Source organism: Monodon monoceros, unplaced genomic scaffold (genome assembly GCF_005190385.1).
Source record: "Monodon monoceros isolate NGI ecotype Baffin Bay Population unplaced genomic scaffold, NGI_Narwhal_1 Super_Scaffold_6, whole genome shotgun sequence".
Taxonomy (NCBI): domain Eukaryota; kingdom Metazoa; phylum Chordata; class Mammalia; order Artiodactyla; family Monodontidae; genus Monodon; species Monodon monoceros.
The window spans coordinates 63,377,922-63,391,279 of record NW_021703783.1 but is presented as its reverse complement, the minus strand read 5'-3'; the positions used below and the strand labels follow the sequence as shown (position 1 = coordinate 63,391,279).

General features: G+C 37.0%; 1 protein-coding gene across 3 annotated transcripts in view; it reads right to left on the bottom strand.

The window, feature by feature from the left end:
• Window positions 1–13,358, bottom strand: part of ACSS3 (acyl-CoA synthetase short chain family member 3) — a 148,444-nt gene that overhangs the window by 2,556 nt on the left and 132,530 nt on the right. For all 3 annotated transcript variants that reach the window (XM_029205886.1, XM_029205885.1, XM_029205884.1), the window contains 3 exons: window positions 12,941–13,063; window positions 635–734; window positions 374–549 (listed from right to left, as the gene is read on the bottom strand). In XM_029205886.1, the coding sequence (XP_029061719.1) occupies window positions 374–549; window positions 635–734; window positions 12,941–13,063 (399 nt within the window). The remainder of the gene's footprint in view (window positions 1–373; window positions 550–634; window positions 735–12,940; window positions 13,064–13,358) is intronic.

Below are 13,358 nucleotides of genomic sequence, written 5' to 3'. Positions count from 1 at the left end.
ATCTATAGCCAGCCTCTCACTCACTATTAGTCACTAATGACGGCAATGAAGGAAAATTTATCCTTAATTTAATAAGATTGAGTTTCCACAAGTTTGAATTTGACATATTTACTAACAGTAAAATATTTTCACATACTGGTTCTTATAATCAAAAGTATATGGTCTTAATTAATCTGTGTTTCTCTCCAAAACCCTCATTCCTACAGAGAGAATGGCTATGCAATTTTTCCCCCGTAATATTAAAAAAAAGTACTGTTACGTGTTTTTTAGGGATATAATTCATGTTTGAGAACCATTGAAAGATCTTAGTTGACACCAAAGAAGTGGGGGAAAACATTTCAAAACCAAGCACTCAACATCCTTGATAATTTACCTTATATGGCTTGCCATTGACAAGGGCAGACAGAGCTGAGCGGGGAATTTTGCCAGATCTGGTTTTGGGTAACTGTTTCACAAACACCGCTTTTCGAAAAGCAGCCACGGGGCCAATGCTCTGTCTAACATGTTTCACAATTTCTTCTAAGACTTGTTCCTCTGTTGTATTTATATCTAGGGAGAAAGTTCAGATGGTAAGCTCTGAATTAACTTTAATCATTCAGGGCCCCAGCAGTCGGGGAGGAGAAAGACCTCTCACCTTTCTTCAGCACGCAGAGTGCTAACGGGACATGACCCTTCAAAGGGTCTTCCTTGCCAACAACAGCGCAGTCGGCCACAGTGCCATGGGAAAGGACAGACTGTAATTTAAAACAAGCATTCATTTAGAATATCTATACACATATATATGCAATATTTATAATTTCAATTGGGGAAAATAGTACACATCAGATAACTTAAAAACCCATAGCTACCTCTGTGAAAATTACTACCAATCCACCATTCACATCACTATTACTGAGGTGATTGGTTAGGATCCCCAGGTAGTCACTCAGTAAAGGCTGACTAAGCAATTAAGACAAACTGCTTAGCTTACCTGGAAAGTAAGGGAATGATTTCTTCATCTCAATTGTTTATTAATGAAGTCTGGGAAACTATGCAGTGATACCACTTGGGAACAAATTGCAATGAGCCTCGGAAAACAGATGGCCTCATGGTGTTTTGGCTTCAGCGCTGGCTACCATGAGGACACCTTCCAGAGAAACCCAAGGCAGCCCCATCAATAAACAGTGATTTGGGACTTCCCTGGCGGTCCAGTGGTTAAGACTCTGCACTTCTGCTGCAGGAGGCACCGATGTGATCCCTGGTTGGGGAACTAAGATCCCACATGCCGCATGGCACAGCCAATAAGTAAATAAAATAAAATTTTAAAAAATAAATGGTGATTTTATTTCCACCTCTGTTACTGAGCAATGAACAGAGCACACTTCTCTTCTTGAGTGACCACCCATCCAGAGAGGATTTTCCAAGATGTGGAGGAAAGGCTGCACGTGGAGTGAAGCCCTGACATCAGATAATCACCACTGTTGACCAACCATTTTCATATTGTTCACCCTAAGCTCTAAATGCCTTAAAGAGCAAAGCAAATTTCTATCTGGAATCACAAGAACTCAGAGAATAGAGTAACCACATGAAATACAGAAGCTTAGGATTAAGAAAAAAAAAAAAATCTGCTGTGATGGGACTTTTAAAAATGAATGTTCAAAAAGTTCTTTTCTGAGAGATTAATATATATTTCAGTGACTCCAAACCCCTATGGCTGGAGAAAACAGTGAGCAAACTTGTAACCAAGGGCAAGTTTGGCAGTCCTCATTCTTTCCTCCATGCATTCAGTCAACAAACATTTACTAATACCTCCTATCCTCCAACCTCCTATATTGCAGTAGACTTGGTGGTGAACAAAAATAAGCTGGGTACTGTCTCACGGTGCTTACAGTCTAGTAGCAAAGGGTGATGTTAATAAATAATCATGAATATTTAATTACTGTGAATGTCTAGATGTAAAGTGGTACAATCTTTGGGGAAATAACTTGGATTTCTAAATGAGAGATAGAACCAAAGCAACCAACGTGGCAGAAGAATATGAATCTCAGAGAAGCCTTCCCTTAGGAAGTGACTCAGGATGAGCTCAGGTCTAAAGGGTCTGTATGCAAGGACCCTTGCATACAGGGGAGGGGCAAAAGCCCTGTGGAAGCATGGGCTTCTACCATTCAAATCTAAAAGGGACCAGTGTGGCTGGAAAGCAGAGAGCAAAAGTGAGAATGGTGTAAGAGGAAATGAAGCTACAGAGATAGAAAAGGGCTGTGAATGTGAAGGGCTTCCAACTATTTTAGTAGCATTGGAAGGTAATAAAGCACTTTCAGGAGGTAAGGAGGCGATGCAAGATCAGAATGGATTTTTTAACAGACTTTATTTTTTCAGAATAGTTCTAGATTCACAGCAAAATGGAGCAGCAGAAAGTACGTTTTTCCCATATAACCCCTGCTCCCATTCACACACAGCCTCCGCACCATCAAAATCCCTCACCAGAGCAGTAGAGTTACAACTGCTGAGCCAACACTGACACATCACTCTCACTCTACTCCACAGTTCACGTTAGACTTCACTCTTGGTGTTGTACACGCTATGGGTTTTACAGCACGGATCCATGATTACAGTATTTTACAGAGTAGATTCACTGCCCTAAAAATCCACTGTGCTCTGCCTATTCATCCCTCACCTTCCAATAACTCCTGGCAGCCACTGATCTTTTTTACTGTCTCCAGAGTTCTTTTCCAGAATGTTAATATAGTTGGAATCCTACATATGGAGCCTTTACAGATTGGCTACTTTCACTTCAGAGTGGATTTTGAAAAACAAAAACTTACTTTGGTTCATTGTGAAGAATAAATAGAGGATTGTTGAAGGTGGGTGTCATAGTTTACCCAGGGAAACACCCAGAGAGGCTACAATAGTAGACTAAGGTTATAGTAGTGGGTATAAAAAGATTCCAGAGTTTTTAGAGGTAAAATGGACAGAATTTGATGATAAATGGGATATGAAGTAAGAAGTCAAAGGGGTTAAATATGATTCTGTGGTTTTTGGCTTGAGTAGCTGGTTGGATAGTGGTGCCATTTTCTAAGCCAGAAAATGCTGGTGAGGGCTAGGCTTGGGAGGAAAAATCATGTATTAAATCTTGGAGATATTCCATTTGAAGTACCTTTCAGACCTCCAAGTCAAGGCAATTGGATCTGAGGAGAATCTTAATCTGAAAATGTGTATTTGAATGCCATTAATGTATAGATGACAATGAAAGCTATGCACATGGATGAGATTATTTGGGGAGAAAGCAGTGAGAAGAAAAGGTGAAAGCCTTAAAGAACTCTTAACATCTAAGGACCGTATGAAAAAGGAAAAGCTGACAAACTGCACTATAAAGGTACAGTCAGAGAGGGAAGAGAAAAACCAACAAAATCCGGGACATGCCACTAAAAATCCCAAACTTTCTATGGAAAAAAACAAGTAATCCAAGCTGAAAATGAGCTTTCTCTTCTCTGAACTCCTAGAAGACTCAATGAACTGCTAGAATGTTTGGTGCAAACCCAGTGGACTATCTCACACTGCCCCTAATTAAGCATGCAAATCAACATTGCCCCGTATCCTACGGTGAGCATCAGCCTTGAAGTATTCAGTTGTGAGGGCTGCCATCCACATAGCTTTTGACTCCTGCAGTGCTCAGGATGGTACGTGATAAATGATTTCTGTACTATATATTTTATTAACTTCATTGCTGAGGTAAAGGTGTCTACGCCCTCTTTCCTTTAGTTGGTCCTGACTCAAAAGCTTCTGCAAAACACATACTACATAGACCATACAATACCACCTTCCCTCACTGCTTCAGTGTGAACTCTCAAAATGTTTCCCATTTGTTAAGTTCTTATTTTCTTTTCAGTCTGTACGTTGAGAGTAGAGACACATTTTATTGTCAGAGCTTTGTTTGGGCAGTTAGTCTTGACGGTCACCAGCCTGTGGAAGAGAATAACTTCTCTATAGCAGGTAGGACACAGACTTGGTAGGTTCAATCCTTTAAATCCTATTTAGTATTCCCTTAATGAATAGAGAAAAATACTTTTACCTGGCTAACCAGAGTTTTAACGGTCAAAAGCCCATTTATTAAAGTGTTCACTGGTGCTTCTATACCTGAGTTTTTGAAGTTTTACAATTTAAATCACTGTAAAAAAAAAAAATCATACATCTAGATATTTTGCACCTAACCAGTATGACTATAATTTTAACTAAATTGAACAACAAAACTTCTAGTCTGCCATGATTTCACCTTGCTATTTTAACTTCCATCCTTGGTCTCAGTGTTTTTAGAAGTGGATGGGAAAACGCTGACTGGTTTTCTATAAGGGCAGAGAGAGTATTTTAAAATCAGAAGTAATATATAACACAATTCCTTATAATATCAAAGTTTCCCATTTTTTGCCAACTGAAGATATGATTCTTAAAAATCTGTGAGAAACATGTCATTCTCCAGAATTCCGTGCCATCTGTAAATGAAGTTCATTATAGTGGATAAAACATTATATTATTCTATCAGTGTTAAAAAGATGCCATAAAGGAAGAGAGGCAGCTTTCTGTGTTGGCTCCACAAACAGTATTTGCATGCCAAATAATGATTTCAACAACTGAATTGTGAGAAGGGAAAGCATCAAAATATATCTTGGCAACATACTGGGACAGAAGCCCACCAAATGTCCTATGGGGGGGGCGGAAATCAAAAGCCACATTCATGTATTCCCTCCATATAAAATCCATGAAGTATCTGTGGTTAACTGGCATTCATGTACCAAAAAAAGTGACACAACTTAAAAGGTAATTGTTTCACCCAAAGTGAGCATATAAATGTTATGGTAACAGGCCTGGCAAGTAACTGTCATTCTTGGTTTCTGCTGTACTGCCATTTTTGTGTAAATTTTATTTGATTTAAATGGTTTTATGGTTTTAGTGGGCTAAATTATACAGGTTTCTTAATTATGTTTTAAGTATTTTAATTTTAGAAAAAAATTAGTTTAAATCAAGCACCCTCGTAAAATACACTCTGCAGAGGGAGATTGTCTTTGCTATGGGAAGAAGAGGAATATTGTTTTACCTCCTCTGACAGTGGAGTCACCTAGGAAACTGCCAGATTCCACATCTTCATCAATATTCATATCAGTGCCCAGGAAAATATTCAGCAATTTTACAACTATTTACATCCAGCAGTCATTTAATGTTGGGTAGAAATGAAATTGCATGGTATCTTTGTTGAATATGCACTTTATGGAAATATATTCAATCTTGAAGAAATTATTCCTAAAATAGTGAACAAAATAGCTAGCTTGAAAAACAAACAGTGATGCTTTGGTCAGAATAACCTTCGAAAGGGAAAACTGTATGCGAACACTGCCCTAGGCTTTAAATGTAGTATTTTAACACCAGATTTCCAAGTTTCCAAGGATACCCGTAGGATTATTTAACAAACTAAATCTTAAGCTACAAGTGGAAGAATGAAATCAGGGAGCCCAATTTGTTCCCTGGAGATGTCTCTGCATGAAAAGATCTGCCCACAACAGTGAAAAAGAACTAAGCAGAAGGACCACATTGACTCCTAGTAACTTGAGCTCGCATGACCTGAACTAGCAGATTTAGGACACATTTTTCTTAAGAATACCTTGAACTTCCACCTAAGTGTCCCAATTGTCCAGCTAGATGGTAGGCTTTCAAAGATTAATCAGCTGTTCAAATAGATTTGGTTATTACTGGATATTTATAGAAGGCCCTCACATGCATTGGGATATGCAAGGATAATGTCCTCTTAAATTTCTAAAAGCCATTGTAGGACTCTATTTTCTTATGTCGAGAACAGAAAAGAACATAGTGCTTCCTGAAATGTTTGTGATGTAGTCATTTTAGTAGAATTTCTGTTTGATTTAGTCTTATGTAAGGTGATAAATTTGTCAAATGTTACTTTGGGAAACTGAAAAAGCTCAGATATTTTCACTGTATATAAATAGACATTCAGTCTATTTTTATTTTCTATAAATAATATTCCCAATGGATTTAAGACCCTCAAGTCCTATTTCAAAAAATCAAAGTGGAATTCAGCATTCATTATTAAGACTCCCAGAAAAGCATTTAAATATAAAATAAGGTTTGGGCAGTTTAGTAAAAGCTGTCATTAATATGAACATTTCATGTACATATTATCAATTTGTTAAGCAACTTTACTAAGGAGCTGGGAAAAAGCCGGTAAAAATGTTGGTTTTCAACCCTCTAATAGATTCTAACATGGAGAAGACAACCCAGAATTGAGATATTAATTTCCTTATTAGACATAAATATACAATAAAGAGTTAATCATTTAATTCATATAAAGGGAGACATTCACTTCAAGAAGGTTTAAGGCTGAGAGGTGTCCTGTTACATGCTATGAGCACTCTAAGACCCATGGACAAAATTCCTGTTAGATGTCATGGATTCTGGCACAGTTTTTTCAATTTTGCTGTTTTAACTGCCTATCTTCTGCCTGCCTCACTCTGCTGTTACATATAGTGAGAAGCATGTCAGTAGAAACATTAAAGCACAATATATATTTGAATAGGTTGGCACTCTTCATTCTAAAAATAAAAGAGAGAACTAAGAATTTTGACTGATAATAAGAGCTATGCATATGTAATCTCTGTATTTTGATTAGCTGAGTCTGCCAGAAATGGACGTAATCTCCTATAAGCAAGAAATTAAAAGTTCCCGAAGCCAGAACCATCTTTTGTCAACACACCAAAATACATGAAGCATAAATTTCAATTTCAGGTTATCACAAAATTCAGTTAAAAACAATATTATAACAGCAGATAAAAGTCACATGTTCCAAAATATTTTATAAAATTATTTCCTTTTACTCAAATAATATCACATTGACTGTCACTAAGAAAGAAAAGCCTACATGACAAGAAGTGTTGTGTTAATTTTGGGCTGAAGTTAAGTACAACCTTTTGAGAAAGTGACCATTTTTTTAATTAGAGAAAGGGGAACTATGATTCTGCATACTCTCATCCTACTGCATTATCAGTCATACTGCTTTAAGCATTTTCTTTAATTTAAACTGCAGTTTGCCCCATTCCATTCGAAAACTATTCTGGGTTTGGTTCTGGAAAAGATGGAGTAAATACATTCCATCTTATCACTTCCACTAATTGCGATGGAATACTTTGGGCTAAAATTCATACCAGAAGGGCTTCCCTGGTGGTGCAGTGGTTGAGAGTCCGCTTGCCGATGCAGGGGACACGGGTTCGTGCCCCGGTCCGGGAAGATCCCACATGCCACGGAGCGGCTGGGCCCGTGAGCCATGGCCGCTGAGCCTGTGCGTCCGGAGCCTGTGCTCCGCAAAGGGAGGGGCCACAACAGTGAGAGGCCCGTGTACCGCAAAAAAAAAAAAATCATACCAGAAGACTCTATCAGAACTTGAGAGACAACCTGATGGTGAGTCCCTTGTTTTTTGCTTGTTTAGAAGTTTTTGGTTTTCATTGTTGTTATGGTTCATTGGTTTGTTGATTTTGCCTCCTATATATTCTGGCCTGGGTTCTATATCAGTCAAAAATGTGGAACTGTCAATAAGTACAGACAGAAAAAGCCCTACGAAATGCCTGCTGTGTCCACCTAGAGGTCCAGGAAAAGGAGCAGAGGAGCTGGGAAACAGAATCATTTTGATTTTATTGTCCCTACTCCAGATGGACACCAATGAAGAAGCAGTGTCCCTCTTCCTTCCTACAGAGCTGTAACCACCTTGTTGACTCTTCACACCTTTCACCAGGTGAATGCAGCCAAAAAGCTGTGTCCTCTCCCTTCTCCACTATCACTGTGCAGCAGATCCTGGGGATGGAGCACTGGGGACTCCCCCATCTTACACCAAGAGAGCCAGGAAAGATTCAGTACCACTTGTCCTCCCCACCAGCAGCCATCCAGTTCCTGAGAGTTGATCCCTGTTGACTAGCTCTGCCCTATACCAGGCAAGTGCTAACAAAGAGACAGAGTCCCTTCCTCTCCCCAGGGACGCTATGTAGGTAAACCTTGCAGGACTGAACCCCAGCAGGAGTACGGGGAGGCTGAAGCCCTGACTTTATACCGAGAAGAGCAGTAAGGGGGAGCCCTGGGAATCAAAAAGTGAAGAGTAGATCGTGGAGAGAAAGGAGCTAGAAAAAGGGATATTTTAAATCTGAGTATGATGTCCTGAGCCTACTGTAAAGTTGTATATGCATGAATCCAACCAGAATCAGCATAGCACAGATTTTGAGCACTTTACTTGAGTTTCAGATTGGCCTCTGGGAGAGAGACACAGTGAGATGTACTAGAATAGCACTGTAAAGGCTTTGAAAACAAAATTGACATTGGAACCACAATCCACAGAAAGTGGGTAAGGACGTGTGGTATGATCTTAAATGGCTTGACCATCTGCTAAAATAAACAATCACAAGAACAAAAATCCAGATGATTTTCAAAGGATCCAAAATCTCATAAAGTAATAGTCAAAATATAAAATGTAAAATTACTGGACATGAAAAGAATTAGGAAAACCTAAACACTCCTTTAAAAAAGATAACCAACAAATGCCAAACCCCAATCCAAATATTACAAATATCAGATAAAGATTTTAATGTAGCTATTATATCTGTAGGGGAATAAAACTTTTCCAGATTTCCTCATTGGCCCTATAAAAAACCCTAGCCTCCTAAGACTCTTCAAATACCTTGAGAATTTGATCTATAGCTGTTTGTTTAGGTAATTGCTCTGATATGAAAGGATAATAAAATTTTCTAATTTCCCTGGGTGGGCAAAATGCCTACATCCTAGACTAGATCCCTAGGTTAAACTCATAAGGTGCTGGGGAGACTGGCCCACTCACTATCTTCCTTGGTATTTACATGTCAAAAAGATGAAGGCTTAGAAGTTGGAAACATTTCTAGGTTGTAAAAGTTGAGACACACAGGGCTATCTGCCTCCTGGAGAGATGTTATGTACATATCAAAAAACTGGAGTTTGGATTCAGGCTATTATGTGTCCAAGGAGACCTCTTTAGGAGGGGGAAAGATAGCTGCCTCCTTCCTCTTTATAAGCAGAGAAAAATAATTTTCCTTATTTCTCATCTATGGTGTGGCTGGCTACTTATGTAGGGAAATTTCCCATCGGCTCTTGTTGGGTCACCTAGGGATAAGACCGGGAGTAAGAAAGTGATGACACACTTATTACTAAGAAATCTGTCTTTGACAAAGAATGCCTCATTTGCACATTTAGGATAAAATTAACAAAGATAAATATTAACAACTTCACAGTAACTGTGGCCCAGAAAGTATGGGCAAGCACCCTTGGAATGAATGGAGAAGTTCTCAGCAAAGAAATAGAAGCTACAAAAAAAGAACCAAATGACTTAAAAGAAGGGAGAAAATGTAACATGAGGGAAATAAAAAAGAGAAAAGGCAAGAAGGAAACCAATAATAAACTTGGAGACATAAATATATCAATACTTAAGTTAAATGTTAATGGTCTTAAAAACACCAGTTAAAAGATAGAAATTGTAAAACTGGATTAAAATAAGAACAAGACCCAACTATGTTATCTACAAAAAGGCCACAGGAAACATAATGATCTAGATATATTAAAAAGGAAAGGATGGAAAAAGATAAATGATACAAACACTATTAAAAACATGATTACCACACAAAGCCAACTTCCGATCAGCAAAAATTACTATAAATTAAAGAAAATCAATATATTAAACAATAATACATTGCAACTAAGTGAGGTATATCCCAAGCAATGCAAAGCTGGTTCAACAGTTGAAAATTAATTAATGTGATTCACCATATTAACAGGCTTAAAAAGAAAACCCACACAATCATATCAATAGAAGCAGATAAAGCATTTGATAAAATTTAACATTCTTTCAAGATAAAAAAAAAAAGAAAGAAAAAACCCCAGCAAATTAGTAATAGAAGGAAACTTCCTCATCTGATAAAGGCCATCTACAGAAACATCTACAGGTAACGTCATTCTTAATGGTAAGATATTGAATGCTTTTACCCTAAGATCAGGAACAAGACGAAGGTAACTGCTCTCATCACTCTTACTCAGTATCATAGTGGAGGTTCTGACCAGTTCAAAAAGGCAAGAGAAAGAAAGAAAAAATATTCAGATTGGAAAGGAAGCAATAAAACTATCTCTATTCACAGACAGCATGATTGTCCACACAGGAAATCCCAAGAAATACAAACACACACATACACACACATATACACACAACTCTTAGAACTAGTAAATGAATTTAACAAGATCATAAGATACATATCAGTTCATAAAAGTCAATAGCAGTTCTATATCCACTAGCAATGAAAATTTGGAAACCAAAACTAAAAAAAAATTCTATTTACAATAGCTCAGAAAACTAAATACTTAGGTATAAATTAAGAAAATATGTTCAGAAATTGGATCATTTGTAGAGACGTGGATGAATCTAGAGACTGTCATACAGAGTGAAGTAAGTCAGAGAAAAACAAATATCATATATTAACGCATATATGTGGAACCTAGAAAAATGGTACAGATGAACCGGTTTGCAGAGCAGAAATAGAGACACAGATGTAGAGAACAAATGTATGGACACCAAGGGGGGAAAGTGGCGGTGGGGGTGGGGTGGGGGTGGTGAGATGAATTGGGAGATTGGGATTGACATGTATATACTAATATGTATAAAATGGATAACTAATAAGAACCTGCTGTATAAAATAATAAATTTTAAAAAAAAGAAAATATGTTCAGAATCTGCATACTAAAAAGTATAAAATGTCAGTGAAACATATCAAAAAAGACCTAAATAAATGCAAAGACATACAAAGTTCATGAATTGGACAATTCAGTATAGTCCAGATATCAATTTTTCTCAAATCCATCTATAGATTTAACACAATCCCAATCAGAATCCATGCAGGATTTATTTTAACTATAGAAAAGCTCATTCTAAAAAATATATGGAAAAGTAAAGGAACAGAATATCCACACGATTTTTGAAAAGTGGAGCGATTTCGAAAATAGTGGACACTATTCAACTCTAAGACATTCTATAAAGTATCAAGACAGAATAGTATTGGTGAAAAGATAAACACACAGATCAATAAAACAAGAGATACTCTAGAAATAGACCCACTCAAATACTGTCAGCTAATTTTTTACAAAGGTGCAAAGGCAATTCAATGGAGAAAGTCCAGTCTTTGCAACATATAACACATGGAAGAATTGGCATCCACATTAAAAAAAAAATCCTCAACCTATATCTTGCACTATATACAAAAAAAACCCTCAAAATGTAAATGTAAATTGATATAAAATGTAAAACTATAACATTTTAGGTGAAAACAAAGAAGAAAGTATGACCTTGGGTTAGGAAAGAGTTCTTTGATAAACATCATCATCTATAAAAGAAAAAAGTGCTGAATTAGACTTCATCAATATGAAACACACTTTTGCTCTATTAAGAGCACTTTTAAGAGAATAGAAAGACCAGTCACAGACAGGAAAAAAATACATATCTTCAAACTGCATATCAAACAAAGGACTTGTATCCAGAATACCTTAAAAACTCTCAAAACTGAACAATAAGAAAAACAACCCAATTTTTAAAAAGATGGGCAGAAGATTTTAATGACAGAGAAGAACACTGATGGCCAATAAACACAAGGAAAGGTTTCCAACATTTTAGTCATTACAGACAATCAAATTCAAAGCACAATGAGATACCTTTACACATCTATTAGAATGATTTAAATAAAGAACAATGGCAGTTCTGAGTACTAATGAAGATGGGAAGAAACAGACCCCCTCAGACTCTATGGGTGGGAATATAAAATGGCACAGCCGCTCTAGAGAACAGTTTGGTAGTTTCTTATAAGCCGAAACATACACTTAACATGTAACCCAGCAGACTCACTACAGGCATTTATCCTAGAGAAATGAAAACTAATTTTTGCACAAAAACCTGAACTTGAATGTATATGGCAGCATTATTTATAACTGCCTCAAACTAGAAGCACTTAAAATATCCTCTAATGGGTAAAGGAAACATAAATGGGTTAGTACATCCACCCAGTGGAATACTGCACAGCAACATAAAAGGACAAATAATCGACATACACACAACTTGAATGGCTCTCAAACGCACTTTCCTAAATGAAATAGCCCAGTCTCCAAAGGTTACATACTGTATTACTCCATTTATATGAGATTCTAGAACATAGGAACAAAAAAACATAGGAACAGCAAAAAAAAATTAGTGGTTCCCAGGGGTTAGGGGTGGGGAAGGTCAAAATAAAAAGGTGACATTATGGGGAAATTCTTGGGCAGTGTTGAAATTTTTCTGCATCCTGGTTGTTGGTGATGGCTACAAAAATCTATACTATAAGTAAAAAACTCATAGTATTATACAATAAAAAGGAGGATTTTACTCTATTTTAAGGTAAAAAAAATTGAAAACATTTTAAAATACTCTTCTGGGGACTTTGTGTAATTTACATTGGAAGAAAATTCTCAGGATTTAAGAGTACAATAAAATGTTTAAATCACACACCCAGTAAAGACTATATGTATACCTGGCTATCAACAGGTGCAAATCAAGAAGCTAGAAGCAATCAAGTAGCAAGGATCAAGAAGCAAATGTATATAGACTCTCCCATAAATTACAAATATATGTAAGTGCTTAAAATTCCTCTCTACCACTCAGGCAGGAATCGGGGAATCTGGAGAACAGGAAAATCCACAGGAGAGAAAGTGAGGTGAGAGAAATACCAGAGTGACCAACCGAGCCTATGCTTCAAAGGAAGGGTCTGGAAATTTTCCAAGTGGAAAGACTTAACCTCAATATTGACAACCTCAGTATTGACTTCAGCTCAGTTCTGTCCCTAAATACTACCTGGAATAAAAGACCAATAGTCATCAATACCTCTTCAATGGCACCTGCAGAAATCCTGTGACCTGCAACATTTATCACGTCATCAACTCGAGACATAACATATATGTAACCTTCTTCATCCATGTAACCAGCATCCATGGTGTCATAGTATCCCTGAAAATAAGAATAAATAATGTCTGATTAGCATGTAGTATTAGGTAATGTAATCATTTTTAAGCTTGGTAAAATATAAAATGTGATAGAAATAGGTTTACTGTATTCATTTGAATTTTTTTCATAACTAGCCTATGGAATTAAATTATTTTTGATTTTGAAAGCCTACTAGAATCTCTCTGCTCCCCTAACAGCCAAGAATAAAAGTGTTCTTATATATGTTCACGTTAAGTGTTTGAACTGAGAGTTGTAAAGCTTATGAACCCAATTTCTTCCTTTTAATGGAGAAGTAATA